The following is a 20149-nucleotide window of genomic DNA, read 5'->3' as shown; positions in this document are numbered from 1 at the left end:
ACGACCCAGAACGAACTGACCGTAGAATAGGACCATACACTAAACGCGAGTCGCTTTACATCGAATCCTAACAGTAATTCAGACCAATTCTTCATCTACTCTAGTGTCAAATTATACGGGGTTGATCTCTACAGACGCTATTCAACCGGACCTCGATCCAAGCGCTAAGAGATTGAATCTTTGAAGTCTCGCTTGCGAATTTGTAAGAGATATTGCCATCCTTTATGGCAATACATTGAGCAAGTTTAGGGTGAATTAGAACCACGGTTAAGACTTTCACTCGAGTTCTATATCGACCCGGCGACGTTTCGTATATATACTGTTACATCCTTTCAGGAACGAACTTATGTATACGTGGGAAGATTGACTCCTTCCAAGATCGTAGAGTCGAGGATCATGGGTCCTTCCTGACTGTCCGAGCGAAAAACTCCGCTAGCTAGATATTCCTCTATTGGATTTCTTTGAGAAGTCCCTTCAAAAGGGCACTGAGCCATTCGTTAAACGTTCGATACTTAAGCCTTAGCTAGGTGGTTTTTGGGGTCTCGCTTGTCACCCCCCCCCCCACCGAGTTCTCCCGCCACCGCCTCATATCGCACCCGCCTTCCACCGGAAAACCTTTCTTCTTTCTTCGATTAAAATAATGCAGAGCTAAGCCTCGCGTCGACAGACTTTAAGATCATGGATATTAGAAACATAACTTACATCCGATAGCATACCACTACTAACTGCACCACAAGCTTCATTATTGAAGTCATAATTATCTGATTTCCGAAGTTAGTTTTTTCGTTGTATATTTATTTCTGATATTTATGCAACTTGCCCAATGATTACCGTCCAACTTTCCTAACTTAGTTATAAAAGCAAAGAGTTTAATTGAAATTGCCTTACAACTTTTTTCGACCGGTTGTGTAAAGTCTAGTTGCGCCTTTTTCTAGGTGAACGCTCTCGTTAGCGGACATTGAAATGATTGATTTTTTTTTTATTTAAGTTATAGCTGATAGTTAAAGATAAAAAAACTTAGAAATATTTGGATTTAGCGAGAAATTCCGTTTAGAATATTAAATATATAACAACCCTGAACTATGTACCTACTTTAGTTGTGCATGCAATACTCTGTCGGTTTCCAAACTTGGAGAGAGAAAATCCATCTTGAAAATGGACGGCAGACAATGAAGGTGTATCTATAAATTTTGTTTAGAAATGATGAACGGCGATTTTAGGCTTAAAAGTAAATGATAAATTTGAATTAAGAAAAGATTTATTGTTTGTCGCCTTTTCTCGAAAGAACCAGAGAGAGAGAAGCCATTTACGAAAACTGAGTTTAATGAGAAACCATTTTTTAAGTCACCCGATTTGACTTTTTCGCCAAGAGGAAGCTGGCGAACCCCTTTAGTTTATTCCTAAATTTTTTTTATCGTGAGGGAAGCTGCTTCCTGCTTTTCTTTTATTAGCATTTTTCGAATAAACCGTTTTATCAATGCCATCGATGCAAGGAAATTCACACACCGTAGTAGAACAAAGATGAATCGGGGATCGTGAAATAGCTGGTAGTCGTAGTATTGGGCTTAAATACCTTCCCGCCTTTAACACTATTCAGCTTTAAAACCCGAACACAACAGCAACAAACAAGAATTTACCCGATTTCTCCAGGAACATTGAAGATAGTATTATCATAAGTTTATAAGATATTTTCCATAAGTTTGACATTACCTGTACTTCGTAATGCCAGCGAGTTAGTTCGAGAACGACGCGAGAATTAACTACACTCGGTTTTGCAGTCCATCTTCCTATTTAGTCGGTACTAAGCCTTTGACAGCGCCTCACCAGGCGTCGCTTTACCAGATTCTACGACGTTTCACCTACGTGACTTCATGACAAGCTCTCAGTAACCAGTGACAAACTTATGAAACATATATTATGAACTTATGGTATTACATAACCATATGTAAAATTTTTATTTAACGAGATGGCAGCGCATAAAACTAATTACTAAGTGCTCCCTAATGGTTTAATACAGCTAAATTGGAAACCCTTGGACTGTATGTAGCCAATTATAGCTTCAAACTGGCTTCCAGTGAATTCAGATTTAGACGTGTAGGCCTATTAACATTCCGTTTTCATGTTAGAAATAATGTAATTCGTTCTTTTATGTTTTAAAATAAGTAGAAGACTTTCTAGAACCATAGTTGTCGATAAATTCACCCCTATGGTGACAACAATGAATTTCTCTACAGTTTTTTTAAGGTTTTTCATCAAAAAATAAAAAGAAAAACCCACGGAATTTTCACGATCCTTTTTGTCGAAGCGACGTTACAAGTACAAACCTTAAGGGCTGTCAGAAGGCCGGAAGATGGGCGTTAGGTAGTTTATCTTAAAAGGCAAATCGTGACAAATTAGTTCCATAAATCATTTCATCTCGTTCTTTCGTTTTGTCCCTTTAGCTGTTTTGCAATATTGCTTGATTCGGCAATAAGTTCATTTTCTGTACTCTCCCATTGTTGTGGATCATGATTATTACCAGGGATAGATTTAATTTTAGAAGTAGGAATGGAGAACGGTTAGTATTTACTTCAGTCCGACTCATAGCCCAGTATAGAGCCCTTCCCTCCAACACGTAACAAAAATTTTAAATTATCTTATTGGCTCACTTGATGACGTTGCTGACGGGGACGGTGAAAAATACGTAATTCCTTTTTACCTCTATCGCTATGACCCGCCTCTTCTTTCATACCCCTCCGTCCCGGGGAAGGGGGTCCGGGACTTTGACGCGCGTCCACATTTCTCTATTCTCCATTCCTACTTCTAAAATTAAATCTATCCCTGTTATTACTATTTGAACCTTTCTCAATGATACCTGGAAAACAGAATAAATATAGTTTTCCAACTGGAGCCGGCTTGTCAATACGAGTTCAGTTTAGTTCTGTTCTTTAGTATCCACGGTCTAATAGGTAACAACCCTTAATAGTTAGAGACTTAAAATGTATATTCGAGATTGGTATGTAGGTCATAATGTTAATTAAGCGTTGAAGATTGATACTGGGACGAAATTAGGGTGGAGGGGGACAATTACCTGAGATTTGCGATTACCGGAGAAACTAGCGGGTTTAGATTGAGGAGAGAAGCTCAAGAAGGGACTTACGTGAAGAGAGGTGGGGGGACTCAGCTCTGCCGTACGTAATTGATGATGAGTTGGTCCCGTGATTAACTAGCGCATCAACATTTTCGATATTATTGATTAATGACCGTAACTCTAAGTGAGTTTCTCTTTAAGCAAGCGGCTATTTCCGGCGACGGATTTAAACTGAATCGCTTCCTGACAATCTATAGCTAACTCTGTTTTCGACTTATTTCGCTTTAATAAATTATACTAATTGATTTATAAATCATTGTTATATAATATATTTTGAGTAGCAAAGCTGATACCAAATCGTTATAGTGTAACGAGAAGTAACTTCATTCCTCCAAGAATTTTCTGAATTTTTAGAAACAATTAAGAAATTTTGTCAGATCGCGAAGCATCTGATTTTTGCAATATTTTTCTTTTAAATACACAATTTACTTGACCCCACCAGGGATGGATTAAATTTTAGAAGTAGGAATGGAGAACGGCTAGTATTTACTTCAGTCCTACTCATAGCCCAGAATAGAGCCTCTCCCTCCAACACGTAACGAAAAGTTTAACTTATCTTAATGGCTGCTCACTTAAACTACGTTTTGATGACGTTGCTGATGGGGACGGCGAAAAATACGTAATTCCTTTTTACCTTTGTCACTATGACCCGCCTCTACTATCATACATACAACTCCGTCCCGGGAAAGGGGGTCCGGGACTTTGACGCGCGCCCACATTACTCTGTTCTTCATTCCTACTTCTAAAATTAAATCTATCCCTGAACCCTCTTATACACCTTCCTCGCCAAAACACTGGTTTTGCCTTAATTTAAATTAGATTTACTTAAAATACTTTAATTGCATGAAATTCATTGTATAATCGGATCAATTCATTGATAGTGGATTTAGTTTGCTCCTTTGAAGGGAAGGTGTGAGATGTTGGGGAGAGTAGAGTGGGGGGTGGTATCATTTTCTTGTCAATAAAACGTGCTTGAAAATAGCCGCTTTTAATCGATTCTCTGTCCGCTTTTAAGATCTTCAACTATATATATATAGGCGGTGGTGATTAGCGAAGCCGTTAAATTTGCCACTTCCGATCCCTTTTCCCCCGGCTATTTGCCTTTATAAAATTTGAATAGGACGTTATAAACAATAACCATTAATTTCTTACGCCCTGAAAAACCTTATTTTATATTGGATAATGAAAATTTAACGTATTTATTACGCGAACCCAATTAGGCTAGAGATTAAATAAACTGGAAACGTAACGTACACCAATAGATCAAGTTCAAAATTATAGCCTAATAGGCCTTATTCTAATTTTAAGCCTAATTCTTGTCAAAATATTATTATTAATACGCCTTTTAATTAATTAATGGTTTGGTACGTCGATAACGGGTTTAACATTCTATACAAATTCGTGTAAAAAATCGTCTGCTACCGACTCAGAACTCTCTATGTCCAAGTCTTATAATCAAGGCCATTTGCCCTACCAGGGATAGATTTAATTTTAGAAGTAGGAATGAAGAACGGTTAGTATTTACTTATTTATTTATTTATTCCGACTCATAGCCCAGTATAGAGCCCCTCCCTCCAACACGTAACAAAATGTTTAAATTATCTTATTGGCTCACTTAAACTACGTTTTGATGACGTTGCTGACTGGGACGGCGAAAAATACGTAATTCCTATTTACCTGATGACCCGCCTCTTCTTTCATACCCCTCCGTTCCGTAGAAGGGGGTCCGGGACTTTGACGCGCGCCCACATGACTCTGTTCTCCATTCCTACTTCTAAATTAAATCTATCCCTGACCCTACGTAATTAGTGGGACACTTCACGAAACGCGCGTCTAATGTTACACCCCTTGGAAAGGTTGCGCTCCTTGTCCCTCTTTTATCTTTGTAGATTCGAATTTTATTATTAAATTTCTAAAAACACGGAAATGGTGTCAGAAACGTTTCTAAAATATTTCATCATCTAGAACGCGGGAAAAAGAAAAATTAAATTTTCTTCAAAGAAATGGTAACGAGATGAAAAAGGGAAAAGTTGGGAAACTTATATGGCTTTTATTTTTGGGCCGCACTTTATACCCTAGTTCTAATCCTTTTAAAGAGCGAGAGCGGAAATGGTATGGGCGTTTAGTAGAAAGTTCCCCTCAACTATCGACAAAGTCATAAGTTTCCAGATACTAATCTGCTTTCCCTGGAAAAATTTCCGAGCTATCGGAAGAGTTAAAACACATTTTGAGACGGAAACGACAAGGATAAATGTTACTTTAAGTGATCCGATAGAGTCTTATTGGCGAGATTGTGGGGTAGTATTGTGAATAGTACAATTTTGCACAACCATAAGCTAATAATCTACCTGTAGATTACGATACAACCGACATTATTATGGAGGATAAATATGGGTTTTTGACAAAAGAAACGTTCTGTACTGTTATTGCGTAGGTAATGTTACCAAAAGTTTAAAGTTGGTGTGTAACAAAGAGTTTAACTTTCCTTTGATTTCCCAATTGTTGGTAATGTCTACGCCTTTTTAAATATTGGTTTTCATACTAAACTCAATTAGCCCTTGGCTGAAACTTTTATGACCCTAAGGCCCAGAGAAACTTTAGCTGACGCGCAAATACTTGACAAGTACTTTCATCAACATCCTAGCCATGCTTATGAAAATTATTACAGGATTATGGCCGCATTTCAAGCTTTATCTCCAGTCCAAACGTATAGTATAGGTCGGGAGTTAATCCCCGCCTCTAAATTACAACCAGCATCTCATTGGCTCTTGAAAACTCACGTCAGCGCGACGCGAATGACGAAAATTACGTATTTTCCGACTGAGGAGAGGCGAAATAGCCCGGCCTCCTTTTACGCCACCCCCCTTGTATTTCGAAAGGGGGACTGGGACTATGGCCCGCGAATACTAAGGCATCTTATACCTTCTCCCTAATAAACTAGACATCACTTCTTGATTTAGGCAAGAAGTTATATCAGAATCTCAGAGAGAAGGTATAAGATGCCTTTGTATTCGTGCGCCATAGTCCCAGTCCCCCTTTCAAAATACAAGGGGGGACGTAAAAGGGGCGCCGGGCTATTTCGCCTCTCCTCAGTCGGAAAATATGACTGTAATTTTCGTCACTCGCGTCGTCGCGCTGACGTGAGTTTTCAAGAACCAATGAGATGCTGGTTGTAATTTAGAGACGGGGATTAACTCCGGACCTACGTTTGGACTGGAGATAAAGCTGGAAATCTGGCGAATTTATACCTTCTCTCTGAGATACTAGATATAACTTCTTGATTTAGGTATGTTAGGTTATTACAAAGAATTCTGATGATAAAGATAGTTTTTGCATTGAGTAGGGTGGCGACGTCTAATTCGGAACACGTCTAATTCAGTACACTTTTTTAAAAATCGGCTTAAATTTGTTTTGGGGGCTTCAATTCGGAGAAAACGAGGCCTAAAATATCAATGATTCATCGCGAATCCATTAAAAATCATCCCGAGATTGTAGGAAAACATCCCGAGAAGATACGACAATAATTAGCAGAGTACCCAAATTAAGCATATTAAATTAATGGAAATTTTAGGGAATGTCACTGCCATGGCCTCAGCAAATAAGGTTTCGAGAACGACTGAGGAAAGGTACGCTCACTCACCTGATTTCAAACGAAAGTACCACTCTTTAGCTACAATTTATGACCATTGGGAATATGGTAGAAAGATATTTCACTCACAATTCCTAATCAAAAAAATATGCCCATTACGTCTAATTCGGAACGATGAAAAATACACCGCTTGCCCTCTTGATTACTTGTACTAAACTCATCCTAACCTATAATTATGGTAATCGTGAACATCGTTAAGTACAAGACCAAACTTTTAAAGACTGTATAACACCAATAGCAGACTATTCTTTCGCTTCGCGCCAAAACGCGGTATTTCCACCGCTATTTCGCGGCCTCTAAATATTTATATTTATTAACCTCTTTGAAAATGAGTTTTCTGTTTTCTTAGCCTGTTTACCAAATTAAAACAACCCTGCTCGGATTTGAAACCACCCTTTACCAATTAAAACCACCCTTTACCAGTTAAAAACCCCCTGTTCCGAATTAAAACCCCCCTGTTCCGGATTAAAACCACCCTAGTTCCGAATTAGATGCAATTGTTCCGAATACGACGTAACTACAAAGTTTGGGAAAAACCTATTTTCTCGCTTAATAATTACATTAGAAAGATGAAAAGGGGCTTAAAATATGCGCAAAGGTTCGATCTACAGGTCTACAAACACAAATAATATCTGCAATTGCCAAAAATACGCTATATTATGTAATTTTAAAAAAGTGTTCTGAATTGGACGTCACTACCCTACCGAATATGAAGGTTTTTGAAAAAGTTTAAGCAAGTCGGTGCTGTAAACCGTAAGAACCGATAGGTTTTTGAGCGAGAAAGGTCCATATTATACGTACGGTATGTCGTAAAGAAAAACTCTTTTTCAGTTTCCAAACTTTAGCCTGGGCTTTCTTAAAATGATGGAACAAAAAAAATTGCATTAGCGGCGTGGGATATGAAACAGCGCGTTCTCTTAACTTTGCGCATTCGACTTTCGATTTCCATTTTTTCCCATCCAACTAGCCTGGAATTTTTGGTCGTTGCGACTTGAATGATGGAATGAAAAAATTGGAATCTCCCAGCCTAGAGTCGCTGCCGCTCCTTCTTTCCTTCCCTAAAGCCGCCTGAAACAAATATTTCCCAAGCCTATATCCTCCCCAAAACAGCTCAGGAACTGCTCTTATCAAGATGGGTAAGACAAGGATCTACACTTGTACCCAAAAACCAAGTGAAATTATTAAAAACAGAAGCATTATTATGGACTAAAAGGCTAAAATGAACCAATTGCTAATGACTATGAAAATAGTAGGGGAAATGGAAACAAAGTCGCTAGTGATCGGTTTAAACTTAAGTGTTTATACTACGTTAAGTGTCAAATATCGTAGCTTCCTCCTCAGTGATTCATCTCTAAAAACTCGCGGGAGACTTTACGCTCCCTATAGGTGTCTTAAACCTGTTACGTGAATGTACGGGTGGAAGTGTTGCCAGCAAAAACGGGTTAAGAAGTATAGCGTACTTCTCCGCTCCGGCTTTTTGGTAGGTCTTCGCGTTGTAAAGAGTTTGGTTTAGGTATTTGAGGACAATAGTGGTTTTCTCTAAACCAAATATGCATTGAATGCAGAATCAGGGAAACTATAAATCCGAATATTAGATTGGCTTCCAGTATCTAAACCACGCTGCGTATATCTCCATCACTGTCAAAAGCCGAAACATTGAATCTTCCTGCCCCCGAGTAAATATGTAGGTAGATAAATAGTAGTCTAGAAAAGGCGCGGAAAACTTAATATTATAAATCCTCGCTGCGGGAAAAGGCTTAGCGTAAAAATAAAGCAAAATCTTCTAAAATGATTTATCTCGAGACCCTGGACTCAAGTCACTCAGCCATCTTATAAATTTTCTTTTAACGAAAAAAAAAAAAACAAAAACTAAAAAGGAACGAAAATCTAATTTCTGGATTTGGCAGTAGCTCGATTTATAACAGAATTGGGCTTCTCCACATCTGTATATCAATCTAATTTTTCATTTTGTATTGTATATCTACCCAACTTCAATTTGTCTTTAGGTTTTCTAGAACCAATCTAAAACTATTGGACGGAAGAGGGTATAGATAGAATAGACTCGCTATATAGTACCAAGAAGTGATATCTAGTTTATCTCCAGTCCAAACGTAGGTCCGGAGTTACTCCCCGCCTCTTAAATTACAACCAGCTCTCTCTCTGGTTCTTGAAAACTCACGTCAGCGCGACGCGAATGACGAAAATTACGTATTTTCCGACTGAGGAGAGGCGAAATAGCCCGGCCTCCTTTTACGTCCCCCATTGTATTTTTAAAGGGGACTGGGACTATGGCGCTCGAATACGTAGGCATCTTATACCTTCTCACTAATAAACTAGATATCTCTTCTTGATAGTACCAGAAGTATATAATGCTTCTCCTCGAATGGTAATACTCGCAACTCTGTTTAAAATTAAAACCTCGTATGAACTTCTGTGATAAAGTGGGACAAGCAATTATTTATGGATTTAAAAGAAAAATCCCAAAATAACATACAAAAATTTAATAAGAAATTTCTGAAGAATTGACTGAAAGAATTTTGTAGAAAATAATGGAACTTTGTAATCTTTTCCGTGAAAGTGGTCCTTTTGAATTTGGAAATTTAATCTTGGCTTTACCGAATTTGACCGGAGGTAGCAATTTTTTTTTACCGGACCCCTGACAAAACGTTGCGGACAAGACGCCTAAGCCCGAGTTAAAACTTTAATCTTTTTAAATCTCTAAAGATTATGTTTCTTTTGTCCGTTCGATTCTTCGATTCAATGAAGATTAAAAAGGAGGTTTGAATAGGTGTAATATTTAGGCCTCGGTTTAGAACATTACTTGGAATTTGGAAGGGATGCTGAATTATCCAAAAAAAAAAAAAAAAAAACAACCTCACAGGCTATAATTATTTTCGCTTAGTCCCGGGTATTGTAAAGTCTCTTGCTCTATTTATATATTTTTCGTTAGAAATCTTTAATCAAATTATAGCGATCCTTCAACCGTATTATTTATTATATTTGAAGTTTTCGAAATGGAGACAAGCTCTCTCTCGCTGATTTAGAAAAGTTAAAAATTAAAAGGCGGAAAAGTCTCTTCTATGAAAACTCTTTTCGCTTGATATTTTAATTAGAGCGTAATGCCTTCGGCGAGATCATTTTCATTAAGGAAAGATCTTCTTGGACATCAACTATAGAGTGAATAACTATTTATATTAGAAGTACATAAGTTAAAGTAAAAATTTGATTTTTTTCCTTCCAAGTAAGCGCATTGGTAACTTTGTTTAAATGGAACCGTTATCCGCAACTAGTAAACATGGTGCGTGTTAGCGTAATTTCATTAGATATGTTTCATATATCTTGTAAACTTACGATGTTAGGGAGAACATCGTGGTCAAATTTGGTGCCGAACTCGCCCGGGACGAGTTTTTTCTCCTCTACCTCTGAGGCCTCTAGAGAAACTGTTACTAGGAAACATGTCTATTCTATGCTGTTACAGATTTGACTTCGACAATTTGTCGTATATGTTAAATTTCGACTGAAAGTGTTGAGCAGGTTCTATTTAGGATGAGGGTTTATTTTAACTTACTTCAAGCTAGGACTTTCCAAAAGAATGTTTATCGTTTATAAGTGGCTTTAGAGACGGAAAAAGCTTTACCATGTTTAGAATTATAAGGGCTATGCATTAAAGCTATTAAGGTTTTCAAGATGCGTCGTCGCGATGGGAATAAACGAGCACTTAGGGCTACCGTGACGAAAACGTTGCTCTGACTTGATATTCTTTACCAACTGAATCGGGAAAAGGCTAGGCACAAACCGGCTCTATAATTCGATCGAAACCGTCCATGGTTCGAAACTTTCCCGGAGGCTGGCGCCAACGTAAAAGGGTTAAAGTATAGCTAATTGAATCGAGTTGAAAGTGTCGAGGTGGAAAAATAAGCTAATTACTCGAAATATAGAAATCTTTCTCCCTATCGTCCCTACAACTACCCCTGTTATAAAAGAGAAGGCCAAACACCGAACTTACCGTTCTGCCGCGGCTTACCCAGGACTAAATACCCCGAAAGTTGTTGACTTACCAGAAAGAACAAGTTGTGAAAAAACAGAGTCAAGTGGAATATTATCTCTGCATCCCCCCTGAATATGAATGCATCTTTTATTGCTATTTAATGACAAGCTACTACCGTTAAAATTATAATTGAAGGAATTATTCAAAGCTTTATTCACAACTAGGTTTGCGTGTAAACACTATCGTCTCGTTGTACGTCAACGCAATTCTTAGTTTGCCAGCATGACTGTTAACCTTACTCGATCCATACTAAAGCTGAATTATCTCTAGCCGCACTAAAACCGAGTGTGCACAAAAAGAATTGACGCTTGGAAGCTAAAACCCTAACTACCGCGATCTATTTGCCGTCATGACACTTGGTTCTATTAAAGGACCTATCACTATTCATTTTAATGTGTATTTCTTGAAAAAGCAGTTGGCAACTCTGAACTTAATAACGACAGCCAGCAGCGTAGCCCTACTTCGTTTTGACCTTTTGACATTGCTGTTTTGACTTTCTTAAGTACAACACTACTATCGAGTATGTACTTGCGAAAAACATAACTTCATTTTAGTGAATTAAACAAAGTGGAAAGTTTGTGTTTGAAGGTTTTGTCCGAGGGGGTAGACACTTAAGAACTCAGGTGTACAATATGTCTTGAACTCAATGTACTGTCAAAGCTGAACTGCGAGTTCCAAAGGCTTTGAACTCAATGCACTGTCAAAGCTGAACTCTTTTGAACTCAGGTGTACACAGAGATCTAGAGCGTCTACCCCCTCGGTTTTATCTACACACTATTCTTAATTATATAGACGTTACCTGGATCTGTAAATAGTCCATACCATAATCTGCATTACAGGCTTAGCTGCATGCACCACTATTAGGTACGAAATTTTCCCTATAAAAGAGGTGACCCTTGAACCCTTCTTGCAAATAAAAAGTTTCTCTACTTTTTATGCGGATCAAAGTTTGTGAAGAAAATAAATAAAACAACTCGAAGAAATTACATGAACCAAAGTAAGGTTTAATAAATAGAATCAATTTTAAGTAACAGAATGTAAAAACGTACAAACATCGTTACATTACATCGTGTGGGTGTGTGTTTTTTTTGTATTGTTAAAGAGGCTTACATATTGAGCCAAAAATTGCTAAATCACTTGAGTTAAAAAATTATAAAAATGTCTTTCCATTTATTGAAAAAATACTATATTCTTAGAGCGCGTTCGTTCGTTCAATTATTTTTCATTTGTTTCCATTCCACGAAAACCCGCAAATCACATTGTTATGGTTGATAATTGTTTTATCGAATTCAATTAATTAAATCTTAATTGAATTTAATAAAACATTCAATTCTCATTAGTAGTAAAAATTTTCCTAAACAGCTCTTATTCATAATTGATAAAGTTCTAATTAAAGGGAGGGTGAAGTAGAAAATCAAGTGATTTTTTATCGATTCTTCTACTAATTATAAGACCAGTCTGCATTGTGAAACATTCAGGAAATACCAACTCCGAATGATTTTAAAATTATTTCAAATTAGGTTCAGATTTTAAGGATAATTTTAAGCAAGGACTGCCGACCAATCGCGTAACGCCTTGCCTTCCATTTAACAAAATTCTCGTGGCACTCTCCATGTTGAATGAAATTTATCACGAGATTTAATAAAATTAGGCGCGCGACGTGACAATCGTGGCGCGAGACATGGAGCGTGCCACGAGAATTTTGTTAAATGGCAGGCAGGGCGTTACGCGATTGGTCGGAGGTCCTTATTGCAAATTATTCTTAAAATCTGAACCTAATTTGAATTTTAAAATCATTCGGAGCTGGTATTTCCTGAATGTTTCACTATGCAGACTGGTCTTATAATTAGTAGAAGAATCGATAAAAAATCACTTGATTTTCTACTTCACCCTCCCTTTAAGTGTCTCAATTATACCAATTAACTTGAAGTTGAACTGGGACAAAAACGTATTGAAATTGACCTCCTATTTTAATACCAATTTGAATTTTGGTCTCATTTCGAATTCGAAGTTTTTATTTTTAATCGAGATTAACTTTCTCATTAAAAAACTTTGGACTAGATTGGGAAAAAATTTATTCTACTTTCGATATTTTTTTTTTACAAACTGACAGGAGCCGGTACGTTGCAATAAATACCGTGTTGTCCTAAATCAGCCAGAGCAATGTGATTCGCGGCGTTTCCCTAGCAGGCCATCAGGGCACGTGGCCCAAAAAGGACGGAGGAACGTTTATTGACTGAATATACAAAAAGAAGTGACGAAATAAAAATGGCAAATCCCAATCCCAATGTTAAACCTTCCAAACTCGGACTAGGACGCACGAAAATACGTAATGTCACTTGGGTCCATATACTTTCAGTCCAAGTAGAGTACTCGGTCGATTCCCAATCTAAAACAAAATTACATTAAGTAATTAAGTAATTACTTACTTAGAAGTACGTTTAACGATGTGTACCATTAAGATACGCGGCCGGTGATACAGCTGATGTTAATTTAGCAATTGATCTATAGCAGATACCGGGATTTGTTAAGTTTGGCCCCACCATCCAATCGTAATTGAATATCTAATGAAAAATAATGCAATTATTTAGCTTATCACTTGAACAGTATAAGTGTGACGTCTTCTTCAGTGGTGTGCGAGTCCCGTTTTTTCGCTTTCGAGCCGAGTCCGAGTCTCAAAACTAATTTCTTATCGAGTATCGAGCCGAGTCTCAAAAATACTTTCGAGTATCGAGTATTTAGATAGGTCAAATTTTGTTTGTTCTTTCGAGTAATTATCGAGTCTCAAATATTGACTTGTCGAGTAGCAATTTTGTAAATTTCTTGAAAATAACGAAGATGTTCAATTATCTAATATCGAACTAGTTCAAAAAGATTGTTAGTGATCAATTAAACATTGAACAGGTGATTTTCAAAATAAATGATCATGAACTCATCGTCTGCTATAGTTGTAAGCCTCAGACTCGAGTATTTGTCGAGTATTTAAAATGTTAAAAAGCTACTCGAATCTGTCTCGAGTATCTCAATGTGTTGTTATCGAGTATCGAGTCGAGTATCTCAATGTGTTGTTATCGAGTATCGAGTCGAGTATCTCAATGTGTTGTTATCGAGTCGAGTATCTCAATGTGTTGTTATCGAGTATCGAGTCGAGGATCTCAATGTGTTGTTATCGAGTATCGAGTCGAGTATCTCAATGTGTTGTTATCGAGTATCGAGTCGAGTATCTCAATGTGTTGTTATCTAGTATCGAGTCGAGTATCTCAATGTGTTGTTATCTAGTATCGAGTCGAGTATCTCAATGTGTTGTTATCGAGTATCGAGTCGAGTATCTCAATGTGTTGTTATCGAGTATCGAGTCGAGTATCTCAATGTGTTGTTATCGAGTCGAGTATCTCAATGTGTTGTTATCGAGTATCGAGTCGAGGATCTCAATGTGTTGTTATCGAGTATCGAGTCGAGTATCTCAATGTGTTGTTATCGAGTATCGAGTCGAGTATCTCAATGTGTTGTTATCTAGTATCGAGTCGAGTATCTCAATGTGTTGTTATCGAGTATCGAGTCGAGTATCTCAATGTGTTGGTATCGAGTCGAGTATCTCAATGTGTTGGTATCGAGTCGAGTATCTCAATGTGTTGTTATCGAGTATCGAGTCGAGTACTCAAACTTAACGAGTACTCGCACACCCCTGGTCTTCTTACCTTATCGTGGGATTGGGCGGTACAATTATCACTGTCACGGTCAAGTAATTGTTGTCCTGTAAAATACGCCATCAAATATCGAGTGTAGTAAGTAATGGCGCTGTACTGATTATCTCGATCGACTCCTACATATAATGGGAACGGCTCGCTTTCTAAAAGTAATCAAATATAATTAGATGTATACTTACAATTAGCCTTATTCCTGATCAGCGCCACCTAATCATAGCGGCGGCTTTGAGAACTACTGTAATCGGCAAGCCAAACAGATGTCGCTAAAATCAGGTGACGTCACTGACGGGCACTCTCGGGGTCTGACCAAAAATGACGTCACCAGATTTTATCGACATCTGGTTGGTTTGCCAATTACAGTAGTTCTCAAAGTCGCCGCTATGGTTAGGTGGCGCTGATCAGGAATAAGGCTAATTAACAATTAAATTAACGAACTTACGAAATATTTTATATGGTAATCTAATGGGATTTTCAACTTCTCTGAAGAGTCTGCACGAAGCATTGCGCATATAACATTCCAATAAATCGTCAACCTTTACAACAAAAAAGTGCCCACCTACCGTTAATATTTAACTCCAATTTAGATTTAACTACAGAAGAAATCATGATTACCATAGTAACGTCAGTTGCGATATCATCTTTAGTCTTGTCAGTCATGAGTTGATAAACGACTTTGGAAACGGTGCTAGACAAATTTGCAATTAACGCGGCCGTATTCCTTGACATGTATTGATCGATGTCATACTGGCTCATGAAAAACCTGTTGAATAGTTAAGCAATTGTAATGAAATATAATCGTAATATGAAACTGTTCGATGAAAGTTTAGCTAACTTATTGGTAAACACTTTTTTGTGATTGCTTATGAACACGGAAGCGATTTTGGAATCTTTTCTTAAGAATCTTTGAATAGAAGCGGGTGGTAAGGCGTTCTTTTCGTATAATTTTTTCAGATTCAAACCACCGGCTGATAATTTCAGTTTATTTATCAAATCCTCAACCTATTAAAAATAATTATCGAATAATTAATCAATTTCAATCTTATTAAAGGGAGGGTGAAGTAGAAAATCAAGTGATTTTTTTATCGATTCTTCTACTAATTATAAGACCAGTCTTCATAGTGAAACATTCAGGAAATACCAACTCCGAATGATTTTAAAATTATTTCAAATTAGGTTCAGATTTTAAGGATAATTTTAAACAAGGACCTCAGACCAATCGCATAACGCCCTGCCTTTTTATTAAAAAAATTCTCGGTGCACGTTCCATGTCTCGCGCCACGATTGTCACGTCGCGCGCGAATTTTATCAAATCTCGCGCTAAATTTCATTCGGCATGGAGCGTGCCACGAGAATTTTGTTAATAAAAAGGCAGGGCGTTACGCGATTGGTCGGAGGTCCTTATTTAAAATTATCCTTAAAATCTGAACCTAATTTGAATTTTAAAATCATTCGGAAGTATTTCCTGGATGTTTAACTATGCAGACTGGTCTTATAATTAGTAGAAGAATCGATAAAAAATCATTTGATTTTCTACTTCACCCTCCCTTTAAATGATTTTTAATTGCCTTAGAATTAACATTAGGATCCGCGGTTGAAATTGGATCAGTATGCATCCAAAGAGCGCGTTTATCATCTTCGTTATAGCCCAAATAACTCTCGAGTGTAATTGGTTCATTGCGAAACCAAAAGGACTTTCTTTCTTCATCATCGTGAAGGGCCACTTGGCCTAATTCAATGTAATGAGAGATATGACTCAAATTAACATTGGCTAATTGGTCAGTCCAATCCGCGTTTAGTTCTTGAGGGAAAACGCCCCGTTCCATATCAAAAACTGTTCGACTTGATCCAATATAATCAAATGTTTCCTTTTTAGGAAGAGAAGAAATGTTGGAATTTTTAAAATAATTATTATTATTGCAATTGCTTTTAATTTACCCCATTGAAAATGGCAAAGAGGACATTTTTGTTAGGAGCAATTTGAGAGATTTCCTCTCGAAGTTTCGATAAAGTTTGCGCAATACTTAAGAGAGACACTAAACCCGAAATGGCGGAATCACCGCCTGGTGATATTTTATCAAACATAGACACAGCGTCAATCTAAATGTATGCATATATATATTTAATTATTGTAAAGCTAACTACCATTAAAGGAGAAGTTCGGGTAACATAACATTATGCCTTAAAAGAACGGCCTTCTTCTAAACATAAAAGGAAACATTAATTAGTCTTAAAAACGAGGACTACGGGGCCATCCGCCATTGGTTTATTTGAGTCTGCTAAATCGGACCGTTTACCAATACGGGATTGGTTGAATTACGAAGTGTCATGTCCACCGAACGAACATTACGTTGATTACACGAAGTGTCGGAAGTTTTTGAAAAAGTGTACGGGATTTCGAAATCCAATTTGATTTCTTCGGATTTAGTTTGATTTCAAAATTCGATAAAATCCAACGGATTTCGTCTTTTGATTTTGGATTTCGCGATTTCTTCACCGATTTTGTGGTTTCTTTACTCATTTTATGATTTCTCTACGGAGTTTATGATTTCTCTACGGAGTTTATGATTTCGCTACGGATTTTACGATTTCGCTACGGATTTTACGATTTCGCTACGGATTTTACGATTTCGCTACGGATTTTATGATTTCGCTACGGATTTTATGATTTCGCTACGGATTTTGTGATTTCGCTACGGATTTTGTGATTTCGCTACGGATTTTGTGATTTCGCTACGGATTTTGTGATTTCGCTACGGATTTTGTGATTTCGCTACGGATTTTGTGATTTCGCTACGGATTTTGTGATTTCGCTACGGATTTTGTGATTTCGCTACGGATTTTGTGATTTCGCTACGGATTTTGTGATTTCGCTACGGATTTTGTGATTTCGCTACGGATTTTATGATTTCTTCACTGATTTTATGATTTCTTCACTGATTTTATGATTTCTTCACTGATTTTATGATTTCTTCACTGATTTTATGATTTCTTCACTGATTTTATGATTTCTTCACTGATTTTATGATTTCTTTACTGATTTTGTGATTTCTTTACGGATTTTGTGATTTCTTTACGGATTTTGTGATATCTCGACTGATTTTATGATTTCTCGACGGATTTTATGATTTCTTGACGGATTTTATGATTTCTCGACGGATTTTATGATTTCTCGACGCATTTTATGATTTCTTTACTGATTTTATGATTTCTTTACTGATTTTATGATTTCTTTACTGATTTTATGATTTCTTTACTGATTTTATGATTTCTTTACTTATTTTATGATTTCATTACGAATTTTACGATTTCTCTACGAATTTTATGATTTCTTTACAGATTTTACGATTTCGTTGCTGATTTCGGATTTCTTAAGTTGGATTTCGCGGGTAGCGTACGGAATTTCATGAATGACCGACCCCTCCTTGAATTCTCACAGGCTGAGAGGGGTAAGGTAGGGTATAGCAAACTCGATCACGCGAGTAAGTGTCCCGTGCTTATTTCCAGCCCTGAAGAGTAAGTCTAAACCAATGGCGGCGCCCTACTCCTCGTTTTTAAGATTAATTAAACGCTAATTATTTTGCAATAAGAGACCGTTTATTTTAATTCTAATATATTTCCTTTTACATTTAGAAAAAGGCCGTTCTTTTAAGGTATAATGTTACGTTAAATAACCATAATTAAACAACTGACCCGCGCAGAAATCAAGATAATCGATCTATTCTCAATCTCAACACTCTTATTGGTCGGTTGAAGGAACGATATAATATTACGTCCTCCTAACGGTTCGCAATACTTTGTTGGATTCAGATTTTTTGTACTAGTACTGCGTCTCATACAAGTAGGACTATCTTTGGCAGCGAACATGAAACTAGATATTTCAGCCGCGCACAAAGGCCAAGTTCGTTCAGATTGGTTACTGGCTATGTTAAATCTCTCAAAACACTAAGAAAATGTTTGAAAATGTGAAAATTGTTCTTGTTTTTCATTTTCACCCCAAACTAACCTCGTGTTTAATGAAATCTACTTGGGTATCATTAGCGACTAGTACTATAGGAATGCCCCAATCTTCATAGAGCATGCCTAACGCTACGTTATTTCTAACCCATTCACCTTTTTTACAATGTGAATATTCTGGATATTTATCATTCATGTATAACCCTTAAAAAGTTAATTTAATTAAGAAACACTTTCAGTACTGAACTAATTGTCCAGGGTTCGTACAAAATTTTTGGAATGAAATTCCTAGCTGACTTTTCCAGGTTTTCCCTGACTAAATTCCACAAATTTCCCTGACTATTTGCAATAACGTACATGGCGAACGTATATGAAAACCAATCTATATTCACTCAAATAATTTTTGCACGAGTTATTTTTATAAAAATTAGCCAATTAATTCGTTTAAATTTAATTTAAAGTAAATCATAAATAACCTGAGCGAGCGAAGCGAGCTCCGCCAATTTGGGGCTTTGCTCAAATCTCAGACAAAAATTTTTCCGATCACCATTATACTTTAAATTTCCCTCCAATATATTTTTCCCTGACATTTCCCTGACTTTTTAGGTCCATTTTAAATTTCCCTGACTTTATAGACCCATTTTCAATTTCCCTGACTTTTCCAGGTCATGTACGAACCCTGTTGTAAAACGCAAAATACCAAAGTTATCATTTGGGCAGCTTTTTTCAGGAGAAAAAGCATTTTTTGGATAGACTGGCATATTGGAACTTTTTAAGACTAAAACTCCCGATACTCGTTTTGATAATTTTATTTTTGTCAAATTACCACTAAAATTGTTTGATAATGTATTTATTAAGTAATTAGTAAATAAGTAATTAGTTTTTATCAACAGTTCAACACACGTTGTAAAATATTCCTCGGGAATGGCAGCGATATATGGAAAATGGGGTCCATTTTGGGTTACCCATAAAATATCATCTTCAGATTCAACTACGTGGATTACACCAACGTTTCCAGACAAATCAGCTTCGTAAATTAATATTAATAACGTTCAAACTTATTAAATTAAGAGTTAATTACGACTAATTTAACTTAGATCCACTTACATGTACAGCCAGTTTGATGAGTCGCGTTTAATCTTCTAAAACAGAAGCTTTCAACTTCAATATTTTCATAAATTTTTTCAGTCATACGATCACAATTTACTATTAAGATTTAGATTATAAAATTCAGGTTTAATATTATTAATAAATAATTTGGAATAGGCGTAAAGTGGTTAGATTTTTATTTTTTATCGATTATTTTGGGGTTTTTCTTCCCAAAGGGCCAAATCCCTATTTCAATTTTTCCCAAATGGCAAGGCTTAGCATATGTCAAAACATATAGGCCGCCCGATTTTTTTTTATCCAGAGAAGCTTTGGATTTAAAAAACACTGAACTTACCAATAATTAAACTGGAATTCATTAGAAATAATAGTAACGCGCTTATAAAATTAATTAAAGACATTTTATATCTAATAAATTTGCTGAAAACTGTAAAAGAACCCAAAGTAGAAGCTCTAGAACTAATGATCCTTCTCGATGCTCGATCAGATTCATTGATCAATTTACATTTATACAAAAATAAATGTAGATGGCGACACTCTCCGAGTTTTCGACA

At 36.7% G+C, this 20149-nt stretch overlaps 1 protein-coding gene and 1 long non-coding RNA gene across 2 annotated transcripts in view; one reads left to right on the top strand and one right to left on the bottom strand.

The window, feature by feature from the left end:
• Nucleotides 1-18231, top strand: part of LOC149661265 (uncharacterized) — a 113307-nt gene extending 95076 nt beyond the window's left edge. The window contains exon 4 of the long non-coding RNA XR_016368830.1: nucleotides 17871-18231. This is a non-coding gene — a long non-coding RNA (uncharacterized LOC149661265). The remainder of the gene's footprint in view (nucleotides 1-17870) is intronic.
• On the bottom strand, nucleotides 11811-20093 carry Nct (Nicastrin). The gene is made up of 14 exons (XM_089842726.1): nucleotides 19933-20093; nucleotides 19596-19694; nucleotides 19392-19515; nucleotides 19189-19316; nucleotides 18538-18692; nucleotides 18225-18476; nucleotides 16470-16631; nucleotides 16100-16399; nucleotides 15367-15533; nucleotides 15147-15294; nucleotides 14974-15067; nucleotides 14526-14677; nucleotides 13283-13391; nucleotides 11811-13216 (listed from the first exon to the last, which is right to left on the bottom strand). Exons 1-14 carry the CDS (start codon nucleotides 19994-19996, stop codon nucleotides 13011-13013), a joined length of 2160 nt encoding a protein of 719 aa, XP_089698852.1. The 5' UTR covers nucleotides 19997-20093; the 3' UTR covers nucleotides 11811-13010.
• Nucleotides 20094-20149: the final 56 nt, after the last annotated feature.

Source organism: Phalangium opilio, unplaced genomic scaffold (genome assembly GCF_054372755.1).
Source record: "Phalangium opilio isolate 3A_F unplaced genomic scaffold, DU_Popi_V2 ptg000070l_1, whole genome shotgun sequence".
NCBI classification, from domain to species: Eukaryota; Metazoa; Arthropoda; class Arachnida; order Opiliones; family Phalangiidae; genus Phalangium; species Phalangium opilio.
The sequence above is the reverse complement of the archived record's forward strand: the minus strand, read 5'-3'. Positions and strand labels throughout refer to the sequence as shown.

Excerpts from the sequence above, each read along its gene's own strand:
- Nct (XM_089842726.1), bottom strand. The coding sequence starts at position 19,996 with ATGTCTTTAATTAATTTTATAAGCGCGTTACTATTATTTCTAATGAAT. Across the intron at positions 16,400-16,469 it reads TCTTTGCCATTTTCAATGGG|GAAACATTTGATTATATTGG; the intron begins GTAAATTAAAAG and ends CTTCCTAAAAAG. Across the intron at positions 15,068-15,146 it reads TCGCAACTGACGTTACTATG|GTTGACGATTTATTGGAATG; the intron begins GTAATCATGATT and ends TTTGTTGTAAAG.